We start from the raw sequence: 22,146 nt of genomic DNA on the forward strand, positions 1-22,146 counted from the left end.
GTGGTGGGTGGAATCCCTCGGCTTCGGCCGAGTAAAAGCCTTCGGAAACGTCTCTCCGAGTTTAATCCTGAAATCTCCCACAAATTAATAGGAACCGTTGGGGGATACCCGCCGACCGACTGCCGGAGGGCCGACCGCCCGACCGATTGCCGGAGGGCCCGACCGTCCGACCGGCTGACGGCCTGACCGCCTCCGTTGGACGACTCCGACTGGCCGACAGACCGACCGATCGTCGGTCGGGGCGACCGACTGACGGATGCCATCAGCGGCTAACCGCCGGCCGTCCAACGGCCCATCGCCGACTGGGGGTATGTCGGGCGTATCCATCCCGACCGACTGAACCCCGAGGTTATATGGCCGACTTACATGAAGCTCGCCGACCGATGGAGGGACCCGACACCACTCGGCTGGCTACCGACCTTAGGTCGGTCGGCTCCTCCAACCACCGTACAGCCGCCAGACGTTGTCAGCTCTGACACGGACATGCGGCGCAGTTACCTAGGGGCATTGTCCCGCCGAGAGCCGGGTCAACCCTGGTGATTGGACGGCCGCACGGCGACATGACGTTTTCACGGTGGCTCTGACAGCCCACAGTGAGTTGACAGTTCCTCACTTGTCCGCGCCATTAATGACGGCGCCATACCTAGCTCCACTATATATACCGGGGAAGGCAACAGTGCAAAGGATCGATCCGCCCGTCTCTCCCACATACGCAGGCTCGCTCCTCTCCCCCTCTCTTTCTCAGAGCTCTCCGTCTGCATTTTACTGTTGCCCAGTCACCTCTCTGACTTGACCGTCGGAGGGTCCCCGTCGGAGCCGTCTCCGGTCAGTGCGGACTTCCTTTTGCAGGTGCACGCTTCCCGGTGATCGGACGACGAGGCGATTGGCCGCAACAGGAACATAAAAAGGAGATGGCTCATGAGAGGACCAGAGAAGAAACGAGGGGGAAAAAAACAGCCTGTCACCAAGGACAATACGCAAAGCACGTCAATTTTAGCAGCTCGATCTCAGAACTTTTAATGAATTTTCAGAAAATATATTAACTTACTAAAACAAATATTATTGTGGACAAATACTAGTTTATTTGTCAAGGAAAAAAATGCATCATATACAAGTATAGGAACACTATAAAATTTTGTCATCAGCATGTTATATCTTGCTTTTATTCTTGACCTAAGCATGCATTCACTCAGAAACAGCAAGCTAAAGATCAGTGCCAATATACAATGCAGGTTGACATTACTAGGAAAGAGAGAAAAATTTATGGTCATGTCTTCCAAATCAACATATTAATCTCATTCTCAAGCCCTCATCAGCCTCTTCCGCATGCATCACATGGGTCTGAAGTAGTATCATTCTGTCAAAGCCCCATTTATAGGCAACATCTGTATGATAAGGACCATGTGACATTCTATAAAAATTTCAGGAATTATATAAATATTCTGTCAATCCCTTTTAGTAATTACCCACAGCAACAAACTACCAAAGAAGATTGAATCTTTTACGCCCTACTTCTCATTTATTGTAGTTTGAACATATAACTGTGCTTGGGCTTACTTTTCAGCATCATGGTCACCCACCAATTCCCATTTCCTCCCATTCAACAATTCTTCCATGCACTTCCACCCAACTGCATCCGGTAACTTTCTTCAAACCCCTCTCTGGAATGCTGCCGTGGAGCTTGGCTGCATCGCTCCATTTATCAGACAATGCGGACATGTTAGCAGCAAGCACATAGTTTGCTCCAACATCAGGCTCCTCTTGGAGCAAAAGCTTCATCAGTCGATTCAGTTCACCATCCACAACAGTAATTTTACCATTTTTCCTGCAGGCTCCTAAGAACGACCTTAGTATAACACCATTTGGAGCAATGGGCATGTTTTTGATGAACTCATAAGCAGCATCCACCAAACCTGCTCGTCCAAACAAATCAACCATGCAGCCATAATGCTCTACTGTCGGTTGGATATTGTACACATCCACCATCTTGCTAAAATAGCTCCGGCCTTCATCTACCATACCCAAGTGGCTGCAAGCACTTAAGATGATGGAGAACGAAGTGCTGTCTGGTTTCAGACCAGAAGCTTCCATTTGAGAGAATAGAGCGATTGCTTCTTTTCTATGGCCATTAACCGCAAATCCTGAAATCATGATCGTCCACGACTGCAGGTTCCTTTCCTCCATGGATTTGAAAACTTGGAAGGCTTCCTCTACATGCCCACACTTAGCATACATGTTGGCGAGAGCAGTTCCTAAAGCAACGTCCAATTTGATATCATTTGTTGTTATGTATGAATGTACAGATCGACCAATGCTCGGACAAGCTAGATGGCTGGAAGCAGAAAGCAAGCTTACCAGAGTGACGGAGTTGGGTTCAACATTTGCCCGTCTCATTTGTCGAAACACCACTAAAGAATCAAGAGGACGATCACTGTGCACACAAAAGAACCTCCATGAATAAGAGTTTGATGCATATGCTGCAGTTCTGAAAATTAAATTACATGGAACCAGAACAAAGGCAAAGCTATAGAGGTCAGGAATTATAGAGCACACAGCAGAGGATCATAAATTGCAATAAGGAATCGAAAATTGCAAATGGAAAATAAAGGAACATAAGAACAAATAGATTATTCAATGCATTTAGTGGGCACATGAAGAACCGATAAATATGCATATGAAGGTCGAGCCCTTAGATAATAATGGTTTTGCTCGTTAAAATACTTCATGGCGCAAAATTGCAAAAAGTGCCGATGTCTTGATCATGAACTGTAGGTTGTAAGAAAGATCAGTTGTGCTTTAGCTAAATTTCATTTACTGAATCAAGAAATCAGAGTTACTTCTAGAGTTATGTATCAGATGTTTTCAGAGACAAAGCGACACATACTTTAGGAAACATATCGAAAACTAAATAAACGGGCTCGCTAAAGTGAGTTTTCACCTACCAAGTAACATATCCCTCGATCATGGAGCTCCACAGGCGACATCTTCTGTCACCTCCATTTCATCAAACGTCTTCCGGGCACTGCAATCATTCGACAACTAGCATACATATGCAGAAGGGGTTCCCACATACAAATCCGATAAAAACCCCGACTTCAAAGCCAAGCCATGAAGCATCCCACCTGCTCGCAGCAAGGATGAACGCCCGCAGGCCTTAGAACAAAGGGGTAGGTGAAGTTATCCGGTGCGACCCCGGCTTGCCGGAGGGCCGAGAAAAATGGAGTGCTTCAACAGGGGAAGCGGAGTTGGCGTAAGCACGGATGATGGAGTTCCAGGCGAAGACGGGAGGGGGGAAGGGGAGGTGGGAGAAGAGGGAATGGGCGTGGTGGAGGGAGAGCGAGCATAGAGAGGCAACGAGTCGGGAGGCGAAGAAGGGGTGGTGGTCGAAAGCGGTTTTGAGGAGCAGAGAGTGGAGTTGAAGGAGATGGGGGAGAGTGGTCGAGCGTTGGAAGAGAGATTGAAGGTGGCGGGAGTAAACCATGGAGGAAAAGGAAAGAGAAGGTAATAAATTAAATAGACAACTATGGAAAGCTCAAAGAGAGTCGAAGAGGAGTGCAAAAGAAGGCAATAAATTCGTTAAAAGGATCTTCGTTCCTTACATGGAAAGATGAAGGAAAATAAAATCCAAATCCGTCCCGATAGAATTTTCGACTCATGCATGCTCAATCCATCCTTTCCCTCATGCTTATATATATAGTCGTCCATAAGGATACATCTCCTCGAGCATCGCAGATCGAAAAGAAGGGAGAAGAACGAGTTGTCATGGAGAGATTGTTCTCAGATATTGATGATCTCGAGGCATGGATGCTTTTGGAGCATGACATGGAGCAGTATGCCTCTCATCTCCTGGAAGAGCAGCTGCCTGCAGGCAACGTGGATGCGGTCAACATGGAAGTCGACCATGTTAATCCTTCATCCTCCCTTCTTCTGGCACCACCTCCTAACCACCAATCTTCTAGCGTGGAGGCAAACTCCAGCACGGAGTACTCAGAGGCTAATCTAAGGCGCAAGCTGGACGAGGCCTGCGCCGCAGTGGTAAGAAGTGCAAACTTTTAGGACATTCGATTCTGTCTCAAAGAATAAGTTTTAATAATACGTGATCCTATAAATAGATGGGCTGAGCGACCGTAATGATCTGGTTATGTCGATATTATACTTTTTTTTAGCATGATCAACACCTGCCATAGGAAAACACATGTAGAAAATAATTCAGTATATGTCATGCACTACTCCACAAAAATAGCTTTTGTGGATATTATATGATGCTATTTGTTTATGTCATCTAAACTAGTTTCTCACCATTTTCACTTAAAATTGTGTATTCTGAATTTTTCATGATATAACACAGAATTTTTTCTTTCCCTCTTATCCAGGGATTAGGTTTCCAAATGATATACCTTCAGGTGGATCATATAGTAGGTCGTCAACTGATAAAGGAGGAGAAACGCAGACTGCAAAAAATATGGACCCTATGGAAGAAAAGCAATTAAAAAGGTAAACATTATATATATATTAAGTGATATGTTGATATTCCTATTTGATAACTCAATGAGGCATTTGTTTATCGATCATTAGTTAGAATACATTTAGAACTATTTCCTTAAGCATATCATGCTTTACCTTTAATTTCTAGCATAAAATATTGTTAACATATTAATGTAATAATCAGGCTCCTAAGTCTATAATACCATATAAAAGGATAAGTATATCTTGCTAGCATATTAACATCTCAATAATTTTTATTATTTCCGGTTCCATCGGTGCATTCTCTATCAATTAGAAAGCTTGCTAACAGGGAATCAGCCCGACGTTCCAGAAAAAAAAAGCAAGATTATGTTTATGAGCTTCTAGAGGAGGTAAGAAGCCATAATATGGTACTAAACTCATTGATCTTAAACATTCTATTGCTTATCTAGAAAAGGTTATTGAATTCTACTTATTAGCTTGCAAGATCACAAGTTGAATGCCAAAAGCACAAGAAAGAGAACGAAGTTTTGAGAGCTCAGGTAACCAAAAATATAAAGTTTATTTTTATTCCATAAAAGGTTTGGCTGTATTATTTTCTATTTTTGTTTGTCAAGATCTTTGATCTAGAAACGATTTATGCCCATCTAACAGTTGTTATTGAATGCTTCTTATTAGGTTAAAGAATCCCAAACTGAGCTTGCAAAAACACAAGTCAAGAACAAAGAACTAGAATTCAAGGTCAAAGAATTATCTCAAAATTTCGATCAATTTGTCACAGAGAATATGATTTTAAAAGCTCAGGTAACTATATAATGTGATAATTTTTTATTCATTGATAATAAATGTTGCCTTACATTAGACTTGTCAAATTCATATGTTGTGAGTTTATACACTTTTTTGATTAACTTATAGTATATTTAATTAATAACTTTATAAGCTTTGTGTAAGCTGTTATTATGAACAAATATAATTTTACCTTGTAAAATAAAGACTCCCCATTCTAGGAGTATCCATAACAATTAATTTAGTATTTTATTTTTATATTTATATATGTTAATAAATCATCAAGTATTATTAAATATTATATGGACAGAAGATTGGCTTATCTCTATAGATTAATCATATTATTTTGTAAATTTTCCAAATGCTCTACTTTTAAAAGCAATTTCCATTATTGGAAGATTTAATTAATCAAGCATCATGATATTTGGTTTTTCATTTTTGAGATTATTTTTCAAGAAAATATGTTTTTAATACTTTTTTACCTAAGGCATAAGTATTTTTAATATGATCATTGTTTTTGCCCAAACTACAGTTTCTTAACAAAAAATTAAAACCTTCTCCATTTTTAGGGGTTTAGTTTGCAAACTTTTTTAGCTGGTAATCTTAATTCTATGTTATTGTATTATGAATTATAATAATTTTTATATGGATCGGTTTGGAAGAACTCTATAAATGGATTTAAAGAGGAATGCTTGATGAATGAGGATCTAAAAAGCTAGTCCTAAATAGTTGCATAAAGCTATATAATAATATTTGTAGTTACGTTAAACCTATCTCTCTGCAGGAAATAAATTTGTTGCATCATTTAGCCATTCATTGTAAGATGGATTCACTTTTACATAGGCCAGTTGCATTATTTAGCCATTCATTGTAAGATGAATTCACTTTTATATGGCCAGATATCAAAGGAATATATTTTAATTTTGATGGTTCTTTCGCTATTTTTTTTTTTTTTCGCTATTCATTCTAATCTTTTATGCTTGAAAGAACAGTCGCTCGGACTTTCGTGAAAAGTAACTTGCAGTCAAACAAATGATTTGTTTGGTAATTCTTAGTAATTTTATTGATTTTGATCATCTTAATTTATGACTGATCGTTTTATTATTCTTTTTTATTGGTCCTTTAAGGCAGAGGGAAACAAAGACAAAAGACTGCATGGTCAACAGTTCAATGCAACAGCAGACCAACTGGGAGCCAATTCAAAATCGGCCGGTGGCAAGCACAGCTGTGCGGAGTCTATGCAAAAAGACCGTCTTGATGGATTTTTTGATTTTTGAATCAGAATAAGAGATTATATATATATATATATTACTTTTCAGTTCAGCATCTAAATAGGATTTTATGTTCAAGACCTTCAGATTTATATTTGCTTCATTCCTTTGTTTATGCATATCAATATAATGCCAATGACAATATGCACCAGCTGTCTAAATATGCCAAAGCTTATATCATCAATGTGTTTCAAGCCATAAATGATATGCAAGATTCATATCATTTCACATATCCACGAGGGATGTGTTGCTTGGATTTGATCAAAGGAGCTTTGTTGATAATGAAATTTAAGGGTGACAAAAGTCATTATATCATAAAGTTAGAATTCTCTATCTGATTTTGAGAAACTACTCACCAAAATTGTTCTTAGACTTCCAATAACTTGTTGCCACACTATTCAAGTTACTCTGATTTATATGTTTCCAATATCCATCTGATTAAATTAATAGTTTTCATTTTCAAATCTGTGTCAATTCAGAGGATAATATTTGGTTTCTGAAAATGAGAGCTATATAAAAACATGACCTATGAAGTTTCTGAAGATAAGAGTAGGATTCGAATGCTACAACTAGGTATATATATATGCACATCTTTATATACAATCAAACAAAAATAGCCAGCTGAGTCGATTTTCCCACTTCAACGACTTCCTACCATGTTAGAAAATCATGCTATATAGATTTCCATGATTTCATGGGGCATGCTCCTATACAGATTCTCCTGCTCCGATCTGTAAGGATTCAAACTTTTACAACAACACCTCCCCCCCTCCTCTTTTGGGTCTTGCTTGTCATATTGGAAGTTTAATTTTGAACATTTATTATCAATCGAATCACAACAACATATAGCGCTATGTATCTGACGGCATGTTGAAGGTACATCCTGGAGCAATTGGAAATATCTAATATGGCAACAAACTCACAAGCATATTCACTTTTTGACTTTCCCATTGTCACGAGGGAAGAACTTCAAAATTTTCATCCCTTTGGTTGACCTTGGCACTCCTATGAATATCAAACCTAGAGTTTCATCTCCTCTTCTCTTCTTTTGGTATGAAATGTTTTCTGTTTAGAGGTGAAAGCAACCACAAGATGAAGTGCACCGGAATAGCCTACAAAGCCATAAAAATCAACAAACTGATTATTAAGCTCAGCAAGGGGAAGTAATTGTCCCATGGCAAATGTCTTATCATTACTTTTTTTTTTTTTTTTTTGTTTCGATGGAATGGGAGGGGATACCACCCAGATTTTATTTAAGCTTCACTGTTTTGGTTTGTCTATAGCCTGAAATACTGCATGTAGATTGATGTTGGAGACATCATTTGTACAAAACTTCTTTTGTTCCTTGTTATTTTCGCTCTTTTTAAAAGTAATAAATCTTTGCTCCTAAATCTTTACCGATGAGATGTGCTGCTGAGAAGGGGCCATATCAAATCCAAGTCGACCATTATCAAAACTACAGATGGCCTTTTCTGAACTTTCCCTTGAAAGGTTTGGCACTACACAGTTCTCGATCTGCTGCAAACCTTTAGTTGTCCTGGTGAAAGTTTTGCATCCATTTGTCTTATGATTGCTATCTGCAGCTTCATCCAGATATCCGTAAAAATAATTTCCATCACATATGGATATATCTCTGCCATCAGATCGTTGGCTAGCATGTTCTGAATCTTAAGTTGATGATGATTCTGCATGTTGAGCACTTGAGGAATTGTTGCTGCAGTCTCCCTCGCTAAGAAGACATGTGGAGCAGTTACCTGAACTAGATGAGTTTGTTATAGGATCACAAGTACTACTCATTGGAAATGTAGACATGAGACATGAGCTAACTTCCTGCTTTGCGCCATTCTTTGAGTAGCAATTTGACTTTCATACTGAAACAAATCCATTGTGGCCACTTACCGCTACCCTCATGAAGTTGATAACTACTCAAAACATTCAGCTTTTCCTGAACTTGTAGCATACTTAGAGAAGCAGAGATGTAGTGAATTAGGTACCCTACCCTACATGATTGAGGGCATCCGTTCTTATCTTTGTCAAATGTAGCTCCTACAATGGATCAACCTTAGAAGTGGTCCCCAAAGTACAGCCAGGATCAGAACTACTTCGAGAGCACTTTTTACATGTATTAAGTGGTAGCCAAACTTGTCTGTATGGAAAACATTCTTGCCAGGTTAGGGCAGCCGGAAATCCTAGAACTCCTCTATAAAAAGAAACCTCCTCCTCCCCATAGTCCTCCATCATAATTGCTGGAAATCGGAGCTAGAGACACCATCGGAACCAATGTAAAGCCTCGACCTTACGTTCTCTCTCTCTCTCCCCCTTCTTCCCATGACTTGGGCACCGTCGTCGGCCATTGGTTTTGCCGAAAGACTACCCAAAAGGAAGCCCTGTTTGATCTCCTATTTGGCTGAAACTTTCTTCCTCTTTCCGATCTACACCACCCCTGTTCTCCGTCGATTAGCCTTCGGTTGAGCTCCTGGACCTTCCTATATTTCCCCACGACGTTGCCATGATCCAATAACCTGCCAATTTTCAACCCAAGAAAAGGACTGGATCTTCTGCTTTTCGGGCCCTTTCCTATGTTTTTCTGCCCGTCGATCATCGTTGCCGGCCATCCAGGCCACCAGCTAGGCCCTTTGGCATGATCCCCGATGATCTCAATCTTAGTTTCCTCTTCCAATTCCAAGAGAGACGAAGACTCTCTCTTTTTTTATTATCTCTCTTCGTCCTCTCTCTAAGAAGACCTGTGGATCATAGTTTCAAATCTGTCTTTTTGTCAGATCCAAGTTGATCTCAACAAGAAGCCCTAAACCATTCTGGTGCATGGGCGGTCTATCAGATTCGTTCCTGTGGTCAACGGTCTCCTCTTCTTACTATTTAATTCTTTGATTCGTCCAATAAAAATTGGTTATGTTCTTTATATTTTAAATAGATTAATCAATTTATCTAATGAAGCCTGAAAATATAAGACAGACAGGATAAATAGATCTTATATTTTTTATTGATTTTTTAAATTATCATATTTTCTATACGTATGGATTATTATTGATAAAATCATATATATATATATATATATATATATATATATATATATATATATATATATATATATATATATATATATATATATATATATAATAATTAGCATATATGATGTAAAAATTCAAATTTTGCTACGAAAAATAGTTTATAAATAATTTTATGAAAATAGTATGTTTATGAAATACAAATTTTTATATCTTTATTTTTTTTATCTATTTATATTTTTTTTTAAAAAATATAAATATTTAAAGGCTCTCAGATAGTGATACATGACCCATAGAATTGAGGAAGATCGACATCCAAAGCTAGCACTATACGAAATATGGCTCTACTGATGGTATAAATTGAAATATAAAATAAGAACTTTATCGATTAAGAAATATGATCTTATTTCAGATATAAAATGTTCGTAATATGAATATCTATGAGCAATATTTCGTACCATGATATCAATAAATGACAAAAATGATTATGATTTTTTTTGTTATCATATTTATAAAATATTCATGATTATATATATAGTTTGATGAATTACTTTATGATATTATACTATAAAAAGCTCTTTTTATGATATCTATTATTTTCTTTAAAAGATGTATTATTCATTTGAAAAACATATGCTCCATTTAGTAAGGATGTGTAAGCTTTACTTATTAAGTTACGTAGCTCATATCATTTTATTTTTTTTATTTAAATGAATAAGGTTAGAAATGAAAAATGATGCAGACTTGAAGTCCATGTTAGTGAGCTTGAAGATTTTATAGAAAAAATTTAGTTTTTAAATTGATTAAGAATTTATAGTTGGTGACTTTCTAAATTTTAAAGTTGTGGATTTTGATATTTTATTTGTATTTAGATGCTTTGAACCAATATTTACTTGTTTACTGATGATGGATTGAACCTTTTTATTATATTTATTTATAATGATTTTTGGCTACATATGAATGATTTGGTTCGTATTATCGTTGGTTATATACTTCGATAGTACGATCATATTATATCTCAAATTTAGGGCATGGCATAACCCATAGGACAAACTTTGATTATGGAGCATTTGTCCCTTAGAATGAGATAAGTGGTTGCTATTTTATTACAAACCAAAGGATGTTGACTGGGATAAGAGGTTGGTAGTATTAACCAAAGGATGTTTGCAAGTTGGGAAGCATGGAACACTTGTTATTTGAGTATGTAAAGTGATATCATTTTCATCCAACCAAAGATGATCCATTGGTAACAGGTTAACAGGATAATTATCTAATCATCTGGCTTTCTCATTGACATGCTCATATAAGAGAATTCGTGAAGTTGGCAAATGTGGTCCCAAAATGTTTGTCATCTTTGTATTGAGAACCTAATTAAACATCTATAAAACTTGTCTAACTACTTAAGGAGAACCCTTCAACGATCTCAACTTTTTGTCACTTACATTCTGACCCAAAATATGCAAACCTCCATAGGATTTTTCTTCTGTTGAAACTTGAACAATTGATATATTATTAGTCTTTTAGAAACTTCTTGATAGAGATGCACATAGCACTAAGGTTATAGAATCGATACCCATGACTAAATTCTGATCTCCTATTGCCTATATTTTACATCCTCATCTTACTTGGCAATCTTTTACTATCTCGGTCTATTCATTCAGTACATAAAAATCTCTACTTAATTTGCATGAAAAATGATTCTCATTTAAGCAAGATATGAATAAGTACGTATCACATAAAAACTTGAATTTATCTTGCCATTTTAAGTTCGGTCAAGGTATCAAGCTTGAATGTGCTATCCCAGTCTCCCAGAGCTTGAATGTTTAGAGTTTTCAGAAGGACAGCTTTAAATGAAGATTTTTCTTTATTGAAGAAAATTCTTGAATTTTTCTCGAGCCAGATTTGCAAACAAAGAACCCAGATGAGATGGTCCTAGATCCTCCTGAACAATAGTTAGATCTTTTTTCCTTCTCCAATTAGTCCATAGATCTAGTAAGTTCAATGGTCATTCATGAAACTTTGGGTACAACTTTGGTGTGAATCAAATGCTTCCGGTGAAGAGGCATTTTGTAAATTAATGGGATGCAGCTTCGGAAGTTGCTCCACATAAAGGACATTTAGTGTGCAATCTGCTTTTCAAAGTTAGCCATACAAAAATCTTCACTTCCTCTGCAGTGCAACTTTCCAAATTGCTTTGTAGAAAGGAAAGAGAACGCTGCCATTATTGATGCATTTGTATAGAGATTGTACGAAAAAATTATCCTTTTTAGTATGCTTCCAAACCGGTGCACATGCCAAACTATTGGATCTGATCAAGGATAAGGTGGCCTTTAGAAGATCAAGCTTGTTTAATTCACTCCGTGTGAGTGGGCCATAGAGTTTGATATTTCATTTTGTAGTATACTGATTCCAGTAGACTACCATGGTGGAGGTTCTTTTTACAGCTTTGAGAAATAAATTCTCAAAGGACAGAGAAATTATATCCTATATAACGCACACCAATAGGCCGTATATGTCATTAATTATAGCTACTCATATTCATAGCGGTGCACCAAAATGAGTGTTTGATGAATGAGATTCATAGGAAATAATTGCTGTGATTTGCAGTGTATATGGCCATATGATCCATATAGTGTAGTGTATAATTTTTCCTCCAAAAGCGATGCCAATAAGGTGAAATCAATCTAAGAATCTTCCAAAAACTGACGTTATTGCTATTCTCAAATTTGAAGGAGGTGCAAATCCAAAAAGGCTCCAAGATCTCTAATGACGTCCTTCCAAATTGGAGTTCAATGATTTCCTTGCATGCATGCATAGCTTTCTTCTAACATAATGACCGCTGTTTATCAAATTCCACCAAATTTTGGAGCCTTGGAGTAATTTTCAAACCTATTTCGCCCAGTTGAAGAGATGCATGCTCTTTAAATTTTTCATTCCCTACCTTCCTTGATTCTTTCCTTGATACGCAGTATGTCAGCTGATCAAATAATAGAATCTGCTGATAGAATCCCTCTCTTTCCGCTGAAAGAATCTTTTTGGGCATATATAGTAATCTATGCGACCATCCGCTTAGAATATCAACCTGGCATCTTTAGTAATCCATGCGAGCATCCGCACAGAATACCAATCGGGCAATTTGGAACCACCGTCCAAGACGGAAACTGAATTGACCGGGAGATAATTGGACGGCTGATATTGGTTTCCGCATACAGATTCTTTTCCAAACGCGAATGATCATAGAGCCATCGGATGCTTTACTCCCGGTTCCGGAGGTGTCCGGAGGAATACCGTTCCCTTGCAGGAACTCCAAAATTTAAAACGACCGACTCCCCTCTCTTCCGAGCTGTTGCCCTTCTTTGACGAAAAACCGTCTCCGCCTCTTCCGAGACCGAGCGAAGGGAGGAAACTAAGAAACTATAAGGAGAGCGAAGGAGGTGAGAGAGACGAAGCGAGATCGAGAGAGCTCGTCGCCGTCTCCTCGTCGTATCGTCGTCGCTGTCGTCGCCTACTTGCTTGGAATCGGAATCAATGGCGCAGCATCTGACGGACGAGCAGATCGCGAAGTTCAAGGAGGTCTTCAGCCTCTTCGACAAGGACGGAGACGGTAATACCTCCCTTCTCCTCTCTCGGTTCGTCTTTGCTTGTTATCTTTTTGCGATCTTTCCCTCGCATTCGAACTCTTCTGGAGCTTCTTCGAACCCTAACCCTATATCTTGGTCGTCTGATTCTTGCTTTCTGGTCGGAGTGTAGATGAGATTTTGTCATGTTTCTTGGTGATGGGATTTTGATATGTGAGATGATTTCTTTTTTGCTTGGTTTTTGATGGAAGGATTTTAACTTGATTGCAGTGATTTGCTGTTTATTTGTGAGATCTGAACTCCTTAGATCGGTTAGTGTTAGAACGTCTGTGTTCTTGATGGAGTTTGGATTGAAGTTGTTCGAGTTTCTGTGTTTCTTTTGATTTCTTGTAGTGGTATTATTGAACGAAGGATCTTGAATGATACGTTTGGGATTAGGAAAGATCTACGTGATGGGATGGGTAAGTGAATATGAATCTTTTTTTTCGTGGAATTTTAGGTGGTTTCGATCTCTCTTTGAATCTTAGAGATGTTGACTTGGAACGCCTTTCCTTTTATATATATATATATATATTTCAATCTGTAAGCTTCGAAGGAGGCTGAGGATTTTGTCTTTTTCTCTCGCTGTTAGTTTTGAGTTATGGGTGTCCGTTCTCGCTAAAATCTGACATGTGACCGCAAGGCTGCTCTTTGGCAGCCAGCAAATATGTTTATTAATAGTGTAATAGGAAAAAAAAAAGAGAATAGTTTGATTGCAGTAAAGGATTTGTGGTCCAGGTTATAATACTGGTTAGAGGGAAATGTTTTTCCCAAGGATGGTGGTCCCAGTAACTGTTGCTTATCCTGGTATTGTCTTGGTTTTTGTGGACATAAATATAAGATGGTTTTGGAGTTGGTGAATTGCTGTTGCTCTCTGTGCATCTTCTCATACTTGTATATTGTAGTAGAAGTGCTTGCATCTCTAATGATCTGAGGAGGATGACTGTGATTTTCAATTGGGTTCCTATCATTATCATTGTCATTATCTTCAATAGAAGTGGTATTTTCCCCACAATTATTAGGCGCTTGTGGGTCTTGCAAGCATGTATACATTTTTAGAACTCAGAGATCGTGATTGTTTGAGATTGTGTGCTTACACTCTGTGCAGAAAAGACAGGAGAATAGCATTGCAGTATAGGCATGGCTATGCAGGTGTCAGATATGGCAACTCCACAAATCTGAACATGGGCATAAGAGGGGTTCTATCTCTCTATATATGTGCATCCGCATCCATAAGAGGTTACATCTATGATTATATGTACATTAGTTGTATCATGTATGCAGATATATCATAATGTCCTATTGTCATCGGCGGGACTAAAATTGATCCATTATATTAAGCTCAAATTGGCTTGTTCTATATTTCAAAAAAAAAAAAAAAAGAATTTGGTAACAAACTGGTATTGTTACATACTTTTGCCCTGGTTAGATCATTACTAGGTATTTATGAACTTTTGATTTTCCCTCTTGTAAGCTGCCTAACTACCAAAGAACCGGGCACTGTGATGAGATAATGTCCAATTGTATTTGCATGAGTTGCACTAGAATTGATCCCCTATATTAAGCTCAAATTGGCTTGTTTCTATATTCTGAAAAAATGGATTGGATAACAAACTGGTATTGTTGCATACTTTTTCCTTGGTGATGTAATTACTAGGTATATATGTTAATTACTAGGTATATATGTCCTTTTGATCTTACCTCGTGTAGGCTGCACAACTACCAATGAACTGGGTACTGTGATGAGATAATGTCCAATTGTATTTTCATGAGTTGGACTAGAATTGGTCCATCATATTAAGCTCAAATTGGCTTGTTTCTATATTCTATACAAAGTGAATGAGATAGCAAACTTGTAAAAACTTGTATTTTTACATACTTTTGCCTTGGTGAGGTCATTACTAAGTATTTACGTCCTTCTGATCTTATTACCCCATGTAGGCTTGATAACTGCGAAAGAACTGGACACTGTGATGAGATCCTTGGGACAGAATCCAACCGAAGCTGAACTGGTGGATATGATCAATGAAGTTGATGCTGATCAAAATGGAGCCATTGATTTTCATGAGTTCTTGAATTTGATGGCATGCAAAGTGAAAGTGAGTTGTATATCTTCTTGCCCCTCAAGCCCATGGATGTTGAATCATTTAAAACATGGCCTAATATTCTAGACTTGTTAAAGTTGCTTTTTGATGTTCCTTTTTAATATTATAGATATCTGTCTTGTTGCAGACTTGTTCTGGGTAGTAGATATTTGTTGTATCTGCAGACTAAGTAATATCCTTAATCTGTCAACACTCAAACTATGCTCTGATTTCTTCTTCTTGTGATCATTGGGCTTTTTTCCCCCGCTTTTGGAATCACCTTTTGTCTAGGATTGCATCAGCCTGGAATTTTCGAAGTTCAACCGATAACCTATATGTTCTAGGTGTTCTTGATTTGAAATGTCGTTAACCAGATGATAGTCCATTATCTTAACGACAGCCATTATATGCATACCCCTGCTTGGTAACTCCTGTGTTTAGGTAACATAAAAGTCTGCCTTGTGATCCATTGAAACATTATAGTTTTGAGTACATTACTCTAAAGAGGAAATTTAACCATTTTGGTTTTAACCTGACTCACTAATTGATTACCTTCTTTGACATGGTAATGGTGGTTCATCTGTGATTTCAATCCTTGTCAGGTTGTCGTGACTCTGTGTGTTTCTCCCATTTTCTCCATTACTTTCTAAAGATCAAGTTAATTCTGACTACTCTATCCTAATCCTGATCATCATCTCTAGCTATAATCCTTGTGCTTGATATCTAATTTTAGCTTTGCGGAAGTCTTATGTTGTGATGCTTTAGTCAATTGTTGTTGCATCAATTAACTTTAGTATGCTTTGACCTAAGATTTGTAGTATCAGAGGGACTCTTATCCACATCAGCATGACCATTATCTGCCGCTATGGTGGTATCATAGCTCTACTTTCTATTTGACTTTGAACCATTGCTTGTCTCTTTTTTACCAAAAATAATGCAGATGATGCCACATAACTCCAGTAAAATTATTGGATCATAAAAAGTGTTATTTTTTGTTATTAGAGCTTGGAGAAAGTTGCCTTGAAACCAACTTACTGCAGTTTTAGCAGGAATGGTAGGAAGTTGCATTTAATTAGCGTTTGAAGTCCGTTCTCCGTATCCTATAGGTTAGCTATCTGCTATTTTGGTATATTTTAGTATAGTTGGATATATTTGACATATTTAGATCATATATTTTGTTGTAATCATATTCATTTGATCTGGGAATAAGAATCAAGCCTGAGGCCCAAATGCAAGTGAGAAATCTGAGATGCTGACAATAACAAGTCAAGGAACAATGGCTTACTGACATGATGTTTTGCTTCATTAAAAAATTGACAAAATTTCTTAGGTTGTGTGAGATCTGATTGAAAACCACAATCTCTCAATTTTTGAAAAAAAAAAAAAAGTAAGATAAAGTATGCAAGGATTGTATAATTGGAAATTGAAAAAAAAAAAAAAAAAGGGGGCATTTAATGCATAAGGCTCATGCACTGTAGATTTCATTTCTTCTTTCATTGTTTTCTTTTATTGTTCCTTTGCAGTTAAGATAGAGCCTCATGGACTATTCTAGGTTCATACCATCTTGTGGATTGATTAATAAAGCTTCTTCAATTTCAAAACAACGGCAAGGTACGCTCTTATGATTGCTTCTTCACAATTTAAATTTTTATGAAATAAATTCACTTATTCTACCACTCTCACTCGATTTATGAGACTGAGACGTATCTTTTGTGTCTCAATTTGTCGAAGATTGACATTATTTGATTCCTTCGTTTTATATAAAGAAGTATTTCTATCAATCTCGTCCCTACTCGAAAAATTATTCTCAAGGAAAGTGACATCCTATGATTCAATTTTTGTCATGCTTTCGTCTGCCTGTTCATCTAGGAATATATCACCTTTCGAGTATTCAAAATATCTGATAAAGATACATTTCTTTTCTCTTAGACTCAACTTTTCATATTGATCAGAAGGATTATGAACATAGGCAACAGACTCTCAAGGTTTTAAATGACTTAGGTCAGGACTTTTATCCGTTCATAATTCATAAGGTGTGGAAGAGACTAATTTCGAGGATACACAATTGTATATAGGCAACAGTCATCAATGCATTTCTCCAATAGGAGATTGGTAGGTTTGTTTGTGCCATCATAGATTGGTAGGTTTCTTTTTTTCAGCAAATCTATTTTGCTGATGGGTGTCAACTAGTTCTTAAGATCTTTATTTTTTTTCTAACTGATTCTCTACTTCATTCATATATAGTCTAAAACACTCTAGTGCTTCAAACTTATGAGAAATCAGATGGAGATGACCATAATGCATGAAATCATCTATAAATGTAATAAAATACGAAGCCCCTCGTTTTGTTTTTACACTCATTGGATCATAAAGGTCAAATGTATCAATTGCAATGGAAATTTGGCTCTAGTTACTTTATCAAATGGTTTTCTAGTTGTTTTACATATTATTATTGCTAGTAGAGGAATGTAATGAAAAACAATCTTTAAAATGATATTGGATGCAAATGGAACTATCGATTGTCAAATGAGGATCATGAAGAAAACCTACATCAATGTGAAGCATTAAGCAATTTATGTGATAGCATTACTGTTGGTATACAAGACCTGATCTACCTATGATGTAATGGCAATTTTGAATGATTATTTTTAGTAACCACCCAACCCCATTTAAAAGAAAAAAAAATTACAAGGGTAAGATAGATACATTCCAAAGTAAAAACAAAACAAAGAAAACTCTACTTCTTTTCTAAAATTCAAGCGACTCTCTATTATTCCATTATTTTTCAGAGACTCTTAGACTGTGAAAAATTGATGTCTTCACATTGATCACACTACTAACTAGCCAATAAAGCAGTCAGAGATCTGTTTGGGCCAAAAACTTGTAAGTCAGGATCTGATTTAGAATTTTAATTTCATTTTTATTAGTGTCAGAGCAATTTATGCTGCTTTCTAGTATAATTTAGTGTGTTAATAACTGATTAGTGAATAATTTTTATGATTAATTGATTGTTTAAATATAATTTTGCACTATAGATTTAAAAATTTGTATGTATATTATGAGTTAAGATATGAAATTTGGTATGGAAATGGTATATGATGTGTGGTTTATGCCTACAAAATTTCGTAGTAATCGGACAAGTCTTTTGAGAGAAATTGAGGTTTCAAATTTTTGAAACTGTAAGTTTAAAAGGGCATAATTAACAATTGATTTATTTTTAGATTTTAAAATTTATATAGTTGGAAAGAGTATGTCAAGAGCTTTTAAATTCATATATATTTAAAAATTTTTGGACATTGGTAGAGGGAAATATTAAAGATTGAAAATCAGAGACTAAAATGAATAATATCTGAAAATCATTAGGGATTTTTTTAGATTGAAGAAGACAGCCATTGTACTACGCATCGCATGTGATGGTGGGTCTTATGAAGAAAATCCATAGTGGGAAGGCTCTTCCCACTTAATTAGAAAAAAAAATGATGGCTCTTTTCATTTAATAAAAAAAATCAAATCAAAAAAGAAAGCCCTCGGTAGAAAGGCTCTTTATGGGCTTGGAACCCACATCCTCCAAGATCAGAGTCCAAAACTAGTGCCTTAGACCACTCAGTCAAATTATTGTCATGTTTCTTTAAAGTATATAAATAAATATAATAGAAGTAGAATAGCAAAGACTTTATGTCTAGACTTGTATCTTGATATTTGGATGTATATATCATATTTTTTATTTGTTATAGAAAAAATGATAATTATGTACAGATGCCTCATAGCCATAAGAACACCAGAGCAGTAGACACGAGTTAGAAAAATGATGAGATAATTAAATGAATATAAGATGGAACTCAATATTGACATAATTGAGTATGTCAAAATAGTCAATGAAAAGATATAAAATATTATATTTGTGAAAGAACGAAGATAAAAAATTCTCAATATTATGAGTTACTATATATGACTTTTGGCAACATTTGTTAAATCATTTTTGGGGATCACATAGACCATATAAAACATATTGATTAACAAAATCTTTTGCGGAAGAGTATATGATAAGAAACATCTATAGCTTAGCATCCCTATCGTTAAGCCCTAATTTCCTCCATCATGGATATGCTAACTTGGGCACTTCATACCTACCAAAGGTAGCAACTAGACATGTTCTTTGAAGAATTGATGAGTCTATCTCTAAAAAAATTCATACTTTTATTGTTAAGTTTTTGTGTTATAAATATGTTTATTGTAAATATTTTAGTTACTGTTGTAATACCATTTGATACATAAATAGATGGATATTATTTTTCATGTATGAAATTTTATTTATTATTTGGTATGCAATATTAAATTTTAACATGTATATTGTATTTATTATTAATTTTGATGTATGCTTATTTCGAGTGAGAGTTCTAGATGACTTGAATACTTGTAATATTTTTCATCTAGAATGAATATTTTGCTATAATGGGACTAAATTTGTGATAATTGATTATTAGGATAACGGACGATGATTGGGAATATAGTGAACTTCCAACTCTATGTCTTATGTTAAATTATCATAGATTTATTTTGCATTATTGGCAAAATCAACTATGTTGTGTTTGGGTATCGATATTATATATGTATGTCTCTTTATACTAGATTTTTCATGATATTGAAAAATATTATTGCTGATCTGAATAAAGGTGAAAAGCTAAATAGTAATAATTATAATATTTAGCATGAGAAATTCTAATATATATAGAAACAAGAAGCCTTAGAGGCTATACACCATGAAATGACTGATCCTGATGAGAATAATTCTCAAAATAAGAGAGATCAAGAAACATACCAAGTTTGAGAAAAGGTGGATTTCATAGCTTGAGGCATTCTAGCAAGCTGTATAAATAATGACCTGCTATATGAGTACAAACAGTATCTGACTGCTTATGCACTGTGGAATATCTTGAAGAAAAAGTTTGGATGCACATCACTAACCAAACCAAGGTAGTTAACAATTAAGTTTGAAACTTACAAGAAGTGCCCCAATCATACAATTCAGCAACACCTAATGGAGATATCAAATATTATATGGATAGAAGATTTGCTTGACTCTATAAATTAATTATATTATTTTATAAATTTCCAAATGCTCTACCCTTAAAAGCAATTTCCATTATTTGCATATTTAATTTAATACATCAAGCATCATAATATTTTGGATTTTTTGAGAATAATATGTTTTTGATTCTTTTTTTTAACCTAAGACATAAATATTTTTAATATGATTAGTGTTCTTGCCTAAGCTGTAGTTGCTTAACAAAAAATTAAACACTTGTCCATTTACAGGGATTTACTTTGCAAACTCTTTTGCTGGTAATTTTAATTCTATGTTTTTATATCATGCATTATAGCAATTTTTATATGGATCAATTTGGAAGAATATTATAAGTGGATTTAATAAGGAATGCTTGATGAATGATGATCTAAAGACCTAGTCCTAAATAGTTGATATAAAGCTATATAATAATATTTGTACTTATGTTAAATCTCTCTCTCCATAGGAAATAAATTTGTTACATCATTTAGCCATTTTTGAAATGTGCTTGTAAAAGTGCTTCACTTTTTGGTGGGTCAGACATCAAAGGAATAAAATTTTAATTTTGTGGTTCTCTCACGATTCATACTTATCTTTTATGTATTGTGAGAACAGTTTCTTGGACTTCATGAAAAAGTAGTGTACACTCAAATAAATGAATTGTTGGTAATGCTTAGTAATTTTATTAATTTATGACTGATTGTTTTTTTTTTATTCTATTGTGCTTTTAAGGTAGAGAGACATAAAGATGAAGGACTGCGTGGTAAATAGTTCAATATAACAGAAGACTAACTCGGAGCAAATTCAAAATCCGCTTGTCGCAAGCAAAGCTGCGCGGAGTCTATACAAAAGACCATCTTGATGGATTTGATTTCGGAAGAAAAAAGGAAAGAGATTTTGTATATACATTCTACTTTTCACTTCATCGTATAACTAGTATTTTATCTTCAAATCATTTCAATTTATATTTACTTCATACCTTTATTTATGCGTGATTAATATAATGCCGACACAATGACAGCTAGTTAAATATGCACCTATCTAAATATGCCAAAGCTTATATCATTTAGCAACCATCCTGTACACGGTTAGACTACTGCCTCTAGCCATCGATACACCGGCCGTGTCACCACCAACCCCACCCTTCCTCCCCTTTGCCCTTGGAAGTCCTAGTGAAACTCATGGATCAGCATGAGAAGAGAGAGAAAAAAAAAAAAAAGAAAGGAAGAGAGTGTGAGAGAGAAGAAAAAAATGAAAAGGGAAATCTATTTCTTATTGTGGTTTTATCTCCTTAGATTGGGTCCATAACCCCAATAAGCTCAATCTGAGATCCCTATTAGTTGATCCAGTCTGAATAGGCTAAACTCCTAATTGGACCTAAATAAAGTGGATCCAATCTAAAAATTCAATTAGCCTAATCAAGTATCTCTCTTCTTCTCATATTGATTAAGTCGGACCAAAGAGATCAAACCTTAATAGTAGCTAAATAAAGTTTCTCTTTTCTTTTCATGATTAATCAAATCATATTTAATTAAATTTTTTGATTAATGAATTAGATCTGATCTAAGATTTTGATTTAGATCGAGAGGAGAATAGATCTAAAGATTAGGCCACATATCGAAGATTGTTTTTTTTTTTTTAGATTCAACTGACTGTAGGTTCTATTTATCTTTAAGATTTTATTTAATATATTTCATATATTTTTAAATTAAAAATTATATAAAAATTATAGTATTTAAAAAATTAAAAACTTGATCAAGCGTAATGTTATACTGATATGATTGTAAATTTTAAATATGATGAATCTTGTATATTGCATGTTATTACACTTCA

The 22,146-nt window shown here is 35.7% G+C and overlaps 3 protein-coding genes across 3 annotated transcripts; 2 read left to right on the forward strand and 1 right to left on the reverse strand.

The window, feature by feature from the left end:
• Positions 1–1,059: 1,059 nt before the first annotated feature.
• Positions 1,060–3,091, reverse strand: LOC140854149 (pentatricopeptide repeat-containing protein At5g66520-like). Its single transcript, XM_073249646.1, has 2 exons — positions 2,943–3,091; positions 1,060–2,431 (listed from the first exon to the last, which is right to left on the reverse strand). The coding sequence occupies exons 1-2, from the start codon at positions 2,963–2,965 to the stop codon at positions 1,573–1,575; spliced, it is 882 nt and encodes a 293-aa protein (XP_073105747.1). The 5' UTR covers positions 2,966–3,091; the 3' UTR covers positions 1,060–1,572.
• Positions 3,092–3,762: 671 nt separating this feature from the next.
• LOC109506663 (uncharacterized) lies at positions 3,763–6,657 on the forward strand. Its single transcript, XM_073249123.1, has 6 exons — positions 3,763–4,035; positions 4,349–4,494; positions 4,781–4,856; positions 4,944–5,006; positions 5,143–5,268; positions 6,378–6,657. The coding sequence occupies exons 1-6, from the start codon at positions 3,763–3,765 to the stop codon at positions 6,525–6,527; spliced, it is 834 nt and encodes a 277-aa protein (XP_073105224.1). The 3' UTR covers positions 6,528–6,657.
• Positions 6,658–12,822: 6,165 nt separating this feature from the next.
• LOC105058651 (calmodulin) lies at positions 12,823–22,043 on the forward strand. The gene is made up of 4 exons (XM_010941639.4): positions 12,823–13,151; positions 15,106–15,263; positions 16,772–16,859; positions 21,046–22,043. The coding sequence occupies exons 1-3, from the start codon at positions 13,076–13,078 to the stop codon at positions 16,778–16,780; spliced, it is 243 nt and encodes an 80-aa protein (XP_010939941.1). The 5' UTR covers positions 12,823–13,075; the 3' UTR covers positions 16,781–16,859; positions 21,046–22,043.
• Positions 22,044–22,146: the final 103 nt, after the last annotated feature.

The sequence above is a fragment of the Elaeis guineensis genome, chromosome 15, assembly GCF_000442705.2.
Source record: "Elaeis guineensis isolate ETL-2024a chromosome 15, EG11, whole genome shotgun sequence".
NCBI lineage: Eukaryota > Viridiplantae > Streptophyta > Magnoliopsida > Arecales > Arecaceae > Elaeis > Elaeis guineensis.